This window comes from Hyla sarda, chromosome 3, assembly GCF_029499605.1.
Source record: "Hyla sarda isolate aHylSar1 chromosome 3, aHylSar1.hap1, whole genome shotgun sequence".
In the NCBI taxonomy this organism is placed as follows: Eukaryota; Metazoa; Chordata; class Amphibia; order Anura; family Hylidae; genus Hyla; species Hyla sarda.
Genome location: NC_079191.1, coordinates 356,249,170 through 356,262,358, shown reverse-complemented (window position 1 = coordinate 356,262,358; position 13,189 = coordinate 356,249,170). Strand labels below are relative to the sequence as shown.

General features: G+C 44.2%; 1 protein-coding gene across 9 annotated transcripts in view; it reads right to left on the bottom strand.

Moving 5' to 3' along the window:
- Positions 1–13,189, bottom strand: part of DTD1 (D-aminoacyl-tRNA deacylase 1) — a 147,987-nt gene that overhangs the window by 111,118 nt on the left and 23,680 nt on the right. For all 9 annotated transcript variants that reach the window (XR_008891529.1, XR_008891530.1, XM_056567628.1 and 6 more), the window contains 3 exons: positions 9,974–10,064; positions 8,934–9,169; positions 811–908 (listed from right to left, as the gene is read on the bottom strand). Coding sequence is in view for 7 of the 9 variants with exons in the window: in XM_056567623.1 (XP_056423598.1) it covers positions 811–908; positions 8,934–9,169; positions 9,974–10,064 (425 nt within the window). In the remaining 2 variants the exon portion in view is untranslated. The remainder of the gene's footprint in view (positions 1–810; positions 909–8,933; positions 9,170–9,973; positions 10,065–13,189) is intronic.

Genomic DNA, 13,189 nt, shown 5'->3' with positions numbered 1-13,189 from the left:
AATGCATTTTAACCCGTTTTTTTTTTTTTTTTTTAAATCAACTGGTTAAAGATTTGTGAATTACTATTAAAAAATCTTAATCCTTCAAAGTACTTATCTGCTGCTGTATGCTCCACAGGAAGTTCTTTTATTGTTTGATTTCTTTTGTGTCTAACCACAGTGCTCTATGCTGACACCTCTGTCCATGTCAGGAACTGTCCAGAGCAGGTGCGGTTTGCTATGGGGATTTGCTCCTGCTCTGGACACATGGACATGAAGGTGTCAGCAGAGAGCACTGTGGTCAGACTGAAAAGGAATCTAAAAAAGAAAAGAACTTCCTTTGGAGCATACAGCAGCTGATAAGTATTGGAAGGATTTAGATTTTTTAAATAGAAGTAATTAGTGTGGTTTTCCACTGTGATTTTGAGTGTGACTCCATATCCAGACCTCCATGGGTTGATAAATTTGATTTCCATTGATAATTTTTGTGTGATTTTGTTGTCAGCACATTCAACTATGTAAAGACGAAAGTATTTCATATGATTAGTTCATTCATTCAGATCTAGGATCTGTTATCTTAGTGTTCACTTTATTTTTCTGAGCAGTGTACTTCTATCCCAGGTAACAATAATGTCTATTTTTATAATCACAACCCACATGCTCTGCACTTTGTACAGTGACCCTAAATATTTACAGCCTTTTATCGGTTTCAGATACAGATAATATTTGGCAAGCGTTATTGTAGCACATTTCTTATTTTTCCAGTATTGGTGCATAATAATAATTGTTGGATTAACATTTCTTCACATTCATTCTGAGCATGGTACTCACATGTTTTGGGTCAGCTGTTGAGGCTGGGGGCTCCAACTCTATTGTAACAGGGCCATCATTTTGTATGTGTACTTGCATATAGGCTCCAAATTTGCCATCTAAAATACAGACAAAAATTTAAACAGACTGTTATATGTTCTCAGAAAAGCGACCATTTTGTTCGTATTGCATTATCGAAAGTTATATATTTACGGGTTTTTTTTTTGCCAGAATTACAAAAAATGTTCAGCTTAAAGGCTCAATATACGGTAGTAACAAAATGAACAGCTCTTTTAAATTGTGCCAGGATTTTATTTGCATTATTACATATCACCATCTAGTGTCTAAAGATTGTACTGCATTGTAGTGTGGATAACATAGGAAAGGATAAAATAAACAGTTGGGCACCTTTTATTTAACAAACTATGGCATGGGTAGGATGCTTCTGAACTATACTACATATTATCGCCCCTTTCTTTTGATTCTACAATGTGAAAGAAAAAAATATTAAAAGTGTGTGTCCATCTTTGGACAGCAGTCTACAGTTCAAATACTGAATGGATCAAAAAAATATTAAAGGGGTTATCCACCATAAGGTGGTACTTACCTGCCAGACAGTAATGGACATACTTAGGAAGAATCCGTGCTTGTCTTGGTGCTAAATGGCTATGTTGTGCATCCACCATAACACTGCTGCTTTCTATTTTGTGAAATGGCTATTTCCTGTTGGAGTTCTTCCCAGGATCCCTAGTTTGTAAGTGTGAGGTAACTTTTTTCCCCTGCCAAACATCAACCACACCCACCCATTGCAGCATAGCTGAGCTCCCTTGCATGTCTGCTGTGTTTGAAACTACAATTCCTTGCAGCTCTGTGGAAAATTATTTTCCTTCCACCCAGCGGTCGCTCCACCCATTGAAGCACAGACAGGTTACCTTTCAACACCTGACTAGTAATGTAATGTCTCGGGTCACACTGCAACCTGGGAAAAGCCTGAGACAACACTCATTTTGTCAACATCCATGGCAAAGATCCCATAAGAATTGCAAGATCAGCCATCAAAACACAAATACAGACAGTATATTATGAACTACACTAACTTTAAAGTCCCTGTAGCATAGTCAAATGAAAAATAAATCCCAGAAAACTCCTTTAAGTCTTTTTATTTGTACTTGATCATATATACTTGTGACTTAAGTCACAGCTAAGTTATACTGCCAAGGTGCATTCATAATTCCCTTGTCTGCAAAACTGACAGACTTCTATGCAGAGAAATGGTCGGATTTCTCGGCCAGCGGAGCTCAATGCCGACCGCTTTTCCGGCTAATAACTCACGATCGCAGCCTTAGGAGTGTGACCCCATGCAAAAAAAAAGTTGTTTTCAATGACAGTAACAATGGGAGGACAAAAGGACCTAGAGACAGACACCAAGGCTGAGCAGTCCTGAACTTAGGAGCAAATGCAACAAGATCAAACTGTGAAAAAACAGCAGCAACTACAAGATTTAAAAACCAGGACTACATAAGAAGGAACCACAAACCAAACTAGAAACAGAACTAGAACGCGGCACTGGAGGAATACTGGGTTTAAATACACGGAACATACACTATAATCCACACCACACTATACAAGTCAGAGGCTGACAAATCAAAAACTCCTGCTCCAAATATTAAAGGCACAGAAGATGTTGGCTGGTGAAGTGTGGACCCTGTGCTATACATAGTAAGTGGCAGCTGCTAGCAATGACTGGCATCAGAATTATCACAAATCCTGGTCATTTAACCCCCTAAATACTGCGATCAAGAGGTAAACCGACCACTAGGTGATTAGAAGCGTATTGCTGTGTAGTGATCACATGTAAGATCCTCAGAGTACACAAACAATGTATTTAATTGGTACTGATATGTTAAGAAATATTCGAATTATTAAAATATAATGGTACTTATCCCACACAGTGAACACCATAAATAAAACAGAGTGAATGAAAGAATTGTTGATTTTTTGGTCACTGCACAACCCAAAAACATGGAGAACGAGATGATTTAAAGGGGTACTCCAGCGCTTAGACATCTTATCCCCTATCCCGCTGCTGGGGACCCCCGTGATCTTGCACGCAGCACCCCAGTTAAAATCAGTCCCCGGAGCGACCACGGGGCAGGCAGCGACCACGGGGCAGGAGGCGCGTGACGTCACACTCCACCCCTCAATGCAAGCCTATGGGAGGGGGCGTGACAGCTAAGCGCCGGTGTACCCCTTTAATTAAAAAAAATGACTGTACATGACTGTAGACAGATAAATGTTACAGGGGTCAGATGCAAAGCAGCTTTTTATTTATCAATTTTTTTCTAAATTTACTTGGATGTATTTATACTGACCTGCAGAATAAAGTTAACGTGTCAGATTTACGGTACTTTGTGGTAAACTGCAAAAAAATTTTATCTCTCATGTTTTTTTTTTCTATCTATTCCACCCACCAAAAAAAATTTCGGCATCAGATTATGTTGTTAGATAAGTGCCAAATTGTCCCTCATAATACACACTCCCCTACAGCTGTTGGCAGAAAAAAATATGAGGGTTATCATTGTTAGGAGCAGAGAAGGAAAAAATAAAGATGCTCTTTCCAACAATCGCTGCAGCAGGATGAGGTTAAAGGGGTACTCTGGCGAAAAACATTCTGTTAAAACAGCTGGTGCCAGAAACACATTTGTAAATTATTTCAATTAAAAAATCTTAATCCTTCCAGTACTTATAAGCTGCTGTATAATACAGAGGAATATCTTTTTTTATTTTATTTCTTTTCTGTCTGTCCACGGTGCTCTCTGATGACACCTCTGTCCATGTCAGGAACTGTCCAGAGCAGGAGAGGTTTGCTATGGGGAATTGTTCCTGCTCTGGACAGTTCCCGACATGGGCAGAGGTATCAGCAGAGAGCACTGTGGTCAGACAGAAAATACATTTAAAAAGAAATGAACTTCTTCTGTATTATACAGCAGCTTGAGTCTAATTCTAATGATTTCTTTAAATAGAAGTAATTAACAAATCTGTTTAATTTTCTGGCACCAGTTGATTTAAAAAAAAAAAAAAATTCCACCGGAGTACCCCTTTAACTAATGTTTTAAACTAGAGTGACATTTCCCTTTAAGTAAACGATAAAAAATATGTATATATATATATATATATAGAAAAATCTTGGAGCTGTCAATTGTATTTCAGCAGCAGCATCAGTTTAGTATAGAATAATCCAGACAGAGGAAGTGGCCATCACATGTAAAGGCTGGTAATTTCCCCAATCTACAGAGACAATATTTCTCACACGCCTAACATTCTTATGCTCAATCGAGTTAAAATAATTCCAGGTGTTGACTTCTTTCTAGCTCACATTACATGAATCTCTGATCTGCAATTTATTAAATGAAAAAATTGATGAAATGTTCCTATGGTTGGGTGTGAACAGCTCCTGATTCTATGGGGTTATATTTCACCATGGAAATGTTCCTCACTAATCAAATAGCGCCATCCGCGAGGCTTCTCATCAGCAATCAGCTGGAATTGGCCGTATGAATAGAAACGCTGTAACAAGAATTAGACTCAAGTGCATGGAGAGCAGAAATACAGTAATCCTGGGAACATTGCAATCAGAGAGATACCAGATAAATCCAAAAGACAAGATGTTCCCCCGCCAAATAATACACAGAGCTTCTCCTGCAAACTTAATGTGAATGATTGCGCAGGTTATCACGAGCGTCACCCCAATGCGGGCATCCATCAGTTCACTTACAATTAAAACAGCAATTGCCAAGTCATTATATCAGGCTATTGGTTACCAACACTGCGGATACCCATATTAACAATGACAATCACATTAGATTCCTCTCCTGTTTTACACATTGCACCGCACTGCAACCAAAGGTATGCCAGCTTGGTCAGACAGGGCACATGATAGTTTTAGTAATGCCCTCTCTCCTTATCGCACTCTCAAGGACAAAGCCACTGGTCTGCAGTCTGTAACGATAGGGGAGGGGGGGTCTGTTCTGCAGTCTGTTATGAGGGGGGGGGTCTGTTCTGCAGTCTGTTATGAGGGGGGGGGTCTGTTCTGCAGTCTGTTATGAGGGGGGGGTCTGTTCTGCAGTCTGTTATGAGGGGGGGGGGTCTGTTCTGCAGTCTGTTATGAGGGGGGGGGGTCTGTTCTGCAGTCTGTTATGAGGGGGGGGGTCTGTTCTGCAGTCTGTCATGAGGGGGGGTCTGGTCTGCAGTCTGTTATAAGGGGGAGGGGTCTGTTCTGCAGTCTGTTATGGGGGGGTCTGGTCTGCAGGTTGTAATGAGGGGGAGGTCTAGTCTCCAGGCTGTAATGAAATAATGAGCACATGACTTTACCATCACAACTGCTGCATCAGCACACTTAGGGTACATTGTACAGAGGGTAATAGATGACAGGCCCAAACCACTGACCTCTCTGCTACACATGCTATTTAAAGGGCTGGGTGGGGATTTCATCAGAACTGAATACTTTACTTCTGGTAAGACAAGGCTTGGGGACAGCAGAGAGTTAAGGCCAACCAATGGCATCAAAAGATCTTTACATTATTTTTCTTTTAAATTGTGGAGTTAAACATTGTAAAGCATAAAATTACAAAGACATTACAAAGAAAAGCAATGCAAAAATACTTTATCATAGGCTAGGAGGATTATGCCAGTATTTTGGGGCTATGTTCACATCTAGTCTTTGGCTATGGACATATACTACTAACTGTAGCATCCAATGTACTGTATATGAATACTGTAATCATTAATGCTCATTGTAAAAACAAAAAAAGAACAACGATACCCTTTTAATTATCTCCCTGCATAGGAAAGGACAGTAGATTAAAGCACAACTGTCATCATTTTTTGTATGTAGCTATACCTTTATTGCCGCTATCCTTCTTTTATAACTTATAAAATACATTTATCCAGCAGTCAGGCACAGTCAGATAGGCATGGCTTGGGGTTCTCAAAGCCCACCACACCTATCCTCTCTTTCAGTGCGGGGACCACTGTGTGGTAAGACACAGCACATGCTCCCCTCCCTACCAGCGCTCGCTGTCAATGCAGGGCGGCAGTGCACGTATGTCAATGCCGGCAGGGAGGGGCGCATGCGCTGTGGATGCGCTGTGTCTTACTACACAGCGAACGCCAAGCCATGCCTATCCGACTGTGCCTGACCGCTGGATAAATGTATTTTCTAAGTTATAAAAGAAGGAGGAGTGGTAATAAAGCTATGGCTACATTCACTTGGACATCTGTAACAACATTGTAGTAGTCTGGGGGGGTAAAAAATGATGACAGTCGCACTTTAAGCACTCCTATACACTCGAATACACTCCTATACACTCCTATACACTCCTATACACTCCTATACACTCCGCCAAATGCACAGAAGCCTACAGACAAGCAAGCTGGGAGCTTTACTGGTAAAAATGACAGACGTGTGCAAAAATCTGTTTGTGAACTTCTCCAAAAAGGCGTCACATATGGACGCAGGGACAGTTCGGATACAGGGTTGGAAAAAGGGAGGGACCATGATTGAAGGACGCTTTCCCCTCCATTGTTAACCAGCCACAGCTCTATACATTTGGTAGAAGGTGTGTCTGATACAGCTTCGTCCTCTTCCAACTGAAGAAGCCTTTTCTAAGCAACAGATGACAATGTTGTGGTTAATATTAGATGTTTATTTTTCTATACCTGACAGAATGGGAATGTTGGCAAAAAGAAAACCTGTATCCTGGAGTACTACTATAATGTATGCCTCCCCATGATCTAGACCAGATTAATATGGACAGCCCCTTAAGATGATCTTGCATTCTATTCTAAGAGCCCTTTTTATATATGCAGTGGTGTGCCTAAAGCAAGCATCGCTCTAATACATTAGTGATCATTTAAAGATCCCCTTACGAGGCTTAATCATTGTGAAGCCCTGATCACTGGATCATTCCTGAGGAGCTTCACTGTCCCCATTATCAACCGCATTTCCTCTGTTTACAAAGGGGATCAGCTCCGGGGATCATCAATGTCTCTTGTAAATGAGTCAATATCGGAAACAAACATTCCTGCGGACATTAAAGGGGTATTTGGGCAAAAACATTTTATCCCCTATCCAAAGGATAGGGAATAAGATGTCTGATCGCAGGGGGCCCGCCGGTGAGACCCCCCCCCCCCGCGATCAGGCATCTTATCCCCTATCCTTTGGATAGGGGATAAAATGTTTTTGCCCGGAATACCGCCTTTAATTTGCCAAATAATTAGCCTGTGTGAATGGCTTAAAGGGGTACTCCACTGGAAAACATTTTTTTTTAAATCAACTGGTGCCAGAAAGTTGAACAGATTTGTAAATGACTTCTATTAAAAAATCTTAATCCTTCCAGTATTTATCAGCTGCTGTATGTTCCAGAGGAAGTTCTTTTCTTTTTTGAACTGTCTGACCACGGTGCTCTCTGCTGACACCTCTGTCCATTTTAGGAACTGTCCAGAGTAGGAGCAAATCCCCATAGCAAACCTCTCCTGCTCTGGACAGTTCCTTAAATGGACAGAGGTGTCAGCAGAGAGCACTGTGGTCAGACAGAAAGGAAATTCAAAAAGAATAGAACTTCCTGTGGAGCATACAGAAGCTGATAAGTACTGGAAGGATTAAGATTTTTAAATAGAAGTATATTACAAATCTGTTAAACTTTCTGGCACCAGTTGATGAAAAAAAATGTTTTCCAGGGGAGTACCCCTTTAACCAATAATCCCTTGGTGTTTAGACCCAGAACGATTACTAGGACATGCCGACAGAAGAGTGTGCTAAGGTCATGATGTGACCAATAAAAACTTTTGACAAGTCCCTAGGACATATGGTTGGTACACTTTAAATCAATGGAGGGGGATCATATGAATCTGTTGTAATCTAGTATTGAACCCAAGGTTCCCTATAGTCATGTATAGTTGCTGCAATGTGTACTGTATACTGGACTGGAGCACTACTACAAACTAATGGAATGTTGTGCATCTATTGTTCAGTTCTTACCTTACAACAGTGCTTCTGAAATAGTGGGGGGCGCAAGGCTCCGTAAAGGGGGGCCCGACTCACTCGCAAGCGGCGTCCCACACGGCGTCGGTTGCCTAGCAACTCTACGGCTGGATCTTACTTACGGCTCTGGGTTGTCAGTGTGGCTGCCTGGGAGAGGCGCTTTGAACTCCGGCGTGGCGCGCTGCTACGTTCAGACGTGAGGTCACGTCACCGGGGTGATGTGACCTCATGTCTAAGCGCAGCAGCCCACCATGTCGGAGTTCACTGTGCCACCGAGCAGTGCGCCCGCCACCCTGCTCTCTCTCGTACAGGCCCCGCTTGTCCTCAGTGTACAGCGCCCCTGCTTGTCCTCAGTGCACAGAGCCCCGCTTGTCCTCAGTGCACAGAGCCCACGCTTGTCCGCAGTGTACAGAGCCCACGCTTGTCCTCAGTGTACAGAGCCCACGCTTGTCCTCAGTGTACAGAGCCCACGCTTGTCCTCAGTGTACAGAGCCCACGCTTGTCCTCAGTGTACAGAGCCCCGCTTGTCCTCAGTGTACAGAGCCCCGCTTGTCCTCAGTGTACAGAGCCCCGCTTGTCCTCAGTGTACAGAGCCCCGCTTGTCCTCAGTGTACAGAGCCCCGCTTGTCCTCAGTGTACAGAGCCCCGCTTGTCCTCAGTGTACAGAGCCCTGCTTGTCCTCAGTGTACAGAGCCCTGCTTGTCCTCAGTGTACAGAGCCCTGCTTGTCCTCAGTGTACAGAGCCCCGCTTGTCCTCAGTGTACAGAGCCCTGCTTGTCCTCAGTGTACAGAGCCCTGCTTGTCCTCAGTGTACAGAGCTCTGCTTGTCCTCAGTGTACAGAGCCTCATATACGTTAATAAGGATACAGTGTTATGCAGAGGTGTACTTATAACAATTTTATAGACAAATGATACTATTTACAGTCGTGCGGGGGGGGTGAAATGTTTTCTTCTTCCTAGGGGGGGGGGGCATGACAGAAAATAATTGAGAAGTACTGCCTTACAATGACATATTTAAAGCTGACAAGTGGACAGTTCTACTGTGACTGGCTACCACTGGTTATATAACCATCCACCATTTTGAAATCTTTATGACTCTTACCTTTGATAAGCTCTGGTTTGTAGACCTTCCTCATTTGCTGCAGGAAGTCATTGTAAAAGGGTTCAGCCTGCTCAGAAGGCATGGCCATGTGGTAGTCAGGCTTGTTTCCCTTCAGGATACATTGTAAGGTAAACTGGCTGACGCACAACACTTCATACTGCTTGTCCATGACACTTTTGGACCAGTGTTTACCGCTGTCATCCTCGAATATCCGGAGGTTCAGAATCTTTCTGATCCTAAAGGAACAAACAGATAACATTTCATTTTCCAGATTAAAAAGTAATTTGTTTGTTATCAATCGATTTGCACAGAAAACTGCGCTGTGAGAAGCAATGACAATCTGGGGTAGGGTGGATTTATCAAAATCTGCAAAGGAAAAGACAAACAGCTGGACCTAAAAAAGTCAGAAGATCTATTTTATATTCACATTAACGGTTGCATCACACGGGGACAATACGCAGCGTATTTCACACTGCAGTCACAGAGGACTGCAAAACCAGCTCCTACCTGCGGCAGGGTAGCTCTGGGTGTCCGCTCATAGCGGCAGACTTCCACAGCAAGAAATCTGCCACTATAAGCAGACATACAGAGCTACCTGGCCACAGTCAGGAGCTCAATCTGGAGCCCCTCTGTGACTGCCAGCGCATCCGCAGCGTGAAATACGCTGCGGATGTGTCTCGTGTGACCCTGCCTATGTGGAGGACCCCCGACCACCGGGAAACTCGAGCAGAACTGCGGAGACATGGAGGAGAGTTACCGGGCAGCCTGACCGAGACCCAAAGTACCATGGGGAGGAATCCTGACCACCTGACACTATACTGAGGACCCCCCACCGAAATACCGTTAAATACCGTGAAACCGCCATAATTTTAGAAAAATACTGTAATATACATTTTTGGTCATACCGCCCAGCTCTAGTTTCAACATCCAATAGTCATCCTGGAACGAATGAATATTGGAAACCTGATCGACCATTGTATTATCCAAGAATGAAACACAACATAAAAATAGAGGCAGATGTAATGGTACAAAACACTTACATATAGTCAACATCCTTCTGTGTGTCTTCCACCGAAATTCCCAACAATACACAGATACCACGTCCAATGGAACTGATCTGTTCTTCTCCAACTGAAAGAAAGATATATAAAGTTTACAGTTAAAGGCAGCGTTCTAGTGACGATTTCCTTTTATCTACTCGCTGACATCTCATTCAGATTCATGTGAAAAGGTTCCCCACAATTGCTCCAAAGAAGAGGCCCTATGGACATAGCTAAGAGATAGATGACTATGTTTAGCAGTGATGAAAAATGACAGTGAACTATCCTATCAGCATCTACTGACATTGTGAAATACAGACAAGGACAGGGGGGGCACCAGGGAGACCATGTCGGAGTTCTGTACACTATAGAGCAGTGGTCTTCAACCTGCGGACCTCCAGATGTTGCAAAACTACAACTCCCAGCATGCCCGGACAGCCAACGGCTGTCCGGGCATGCTGGGAGTTGTAGTTTTGCAACATCTGGAGGGCCGCAGGTTGAAGACCACTGCTATAGAGCCTCATTGGAGAAAACAAGACATACCGTACCTGAAAACTTGAGTAACATAAAAAAAGTTACAAAAGTTCTTAAATGTTTAAAAACAGTAGAATACCTCTACTGAGCGCCTGTTCTCCCCATCGCATATAACTGTGCATTAGGAGTCACAGCTTCCTGCCCCATCCACACAGCAACCTCCCCCCTCCCAGTGTTATGTGTGGGCAATTGGATTTCAATTTCCCAGAATATCAATTTATGGTGTAGATTTTCCCCATTCCAGAGTTAAAGGGGTACTCTGCTGCTCAGAGTTTGGAACAAACTGTTCCGAACGCTAGAGCCGGCAGCTCGTGACGTCATAGCCCCGCCCCCTCATGATGTCACACCCAGCCCCCTCATCTGTCACGCCCCCTCCCATAGACTTGCATTGAGGGGGCGGGGTGTGATGTCATGAGGGGGCGGGGCTATGACATCACAAGCTCCCCACACCGGCTCCAGTTTTCGGAACAGTTTGCTCCAAACGCTGAGCAGAGGAGTACCCCTTTAAAGGAGAACTCCGGAATAGGAAAATTATCGTCCATACTGCCGGCAGTAAAAAAAATAAAGATGTACATACCTTCCTTTACTCCCCTGGTGCCTCTGGTAACCGGCTCCGGCCTCCGCCACAATCTTCTTCCTGGTTACTGGTGGTTAGCGAGTCATGCTGCCAATCACCGGCTGCAGTGAAGTCCCGACTCGGCCCGCGATAGGCTGAGCGGCAGTGTGACGTTTTCGGCCCCGGCAGCAGGTGCCGGTGTAGTGAAGAATTGTGTCTCCTGAAGCGTTCTCACACTCCCGTTCAGCCTATCACCGGCCGAGTCGGACTTCACTGCAGTTGGTGATTGGCTGAGCGCAGTATGACTAGCCGACCACCAGCAACCAGGAAGAGAATCACGGCGGAGACCGGAGACGGTTACCGGAGGCCCTGGGGGAGCGAAGGAAGGTATGTAAATCTTTATTTTTTTACTGTCGGCAGGATGGAGGACAATTTTCCTATTCCAGAGTTCTCCTTTAACTGCATCGAATTTTATGTTTCCGGATCTGTGACTTTTCAAAGGGGTTATTGGGTGAATAAAACAACCTGTGTATGGTGTCAAAAAGTTGCATGATGTGCGTAGCTCACTGGGATACTGTTTACGTAACTTCCATTAGGTCATGTTCACGCGACGGAATTCGGCTGAAAAATTCAGCTCGGAATTTATGTTCCAGCAGAATCCCATTGCTTTCAATGGGATTCTGCTGCACTGTGCGCAAGGTGGAATTTTGCGACACAGATTTGTAAATTATGCCATGACTAAGGGTCCTTGACTCGAAACGCGTTGGCGTGAAGGGACCCATCTCCAAGCTGGTAACTGTACGTAATATTGCCTGATGCACTCCCCGACCTGCCTTTCTATGGAACTTTTAATGAGATATCAATAAACTCCGGATTTTATGTGCTGGCTACATTCGTCTGTTGTGCTGCTTGTCTTGAGGATTGCCGTGCACTGGGGGCTCAGGTGAGCTGATTAACTCCTTTTCTACTAGATTTGTAAATGACTTCTATTTAAAAATCTTAACCCTTCCAGTACTTATCAGCTGCTATATGCTCCAGAGGAAGTTGTATTTCTTTTCTGTCTGACCACAGTGCTCTCTGCTGACACCTCTGTCCATGTCAGGAACTGACCAGAGCAGGAGAGGTTTGCTATGGAGATTTGCTTCTACTCTGGACAGTTCCTGACATGAACAGAGGTGTCAGCAGAGAGCACTGTGGTGAGACAGAAACTCCAGAAAGAAATACAACTTCCTCTGGAGCATACAGCAGCTGATAAGTACTGGAAGGGTTAAGATTTTTAAATAGAAGTCATTTACAAATCTGTTTAACTTTCTGGCACCAATTGATTAAAAAAAAAAAAAATCCACTGGAGTACCCCTTTAAACTCAATGGGGAATACAGTTGTTTTTGGCTCCCCGACCACCTCCGGCAGCAGCAGACAGACTGGAGGGGACTGGGCAGCCCCTTATCTAATGATAGATGCAGGCCCCAGAGGTGGGATCCGCATAAAGGGGGCATTTAGTCCCAGATGGCACAAACCTTTTAGAGTAGGGTCATATGGGAGCAAATCTTCAGTGTATTTGACGCTGCGGGTAGTCACAGAGCCATGGCAGAGTGAGCTCTCCACTGCTGCTGCCGTAGCTCTGTGTGTGTCTGCTCGTATCTGCAGATTTCCTGCCGGCAGTCACAAGCGGACGAGTTATGGCGGCAGCAGCAGGGAGCTCGCTATACAGTGGTCTGTGACTGCCAGCAGCACATCCGCATTGTCAAATGCGCTGTGGATGCGCTCGCATGTGACTTTTCACACACAAAGGGTTCGTTGAGGATTTGAAATTTGTAAAAACCGTAATTGTGGATCCGCTTCTGCAGATTTTACAAGGCAATTCTTATGTAGTTTTGATTGCCTTGTAAAATCCACAATTTCAAATCTGCGGTGGATCTGATGTTTGTGAATACATCCTAAGGACAGGGTGACACGTAGCGCGATGGCAGTCATAAGAGCGCACACCGGCTACGAGCAGGCGCGGTGTCTACAACCGGAAATCCGGTGCTACGAACGGACACACAGAGCTACACGCCCGCAGCCGGGAGCTCGCTCTTGTGACGGCTGTCAGTCCAACATGTGACCCTAAGGGTTCGTTCGCACG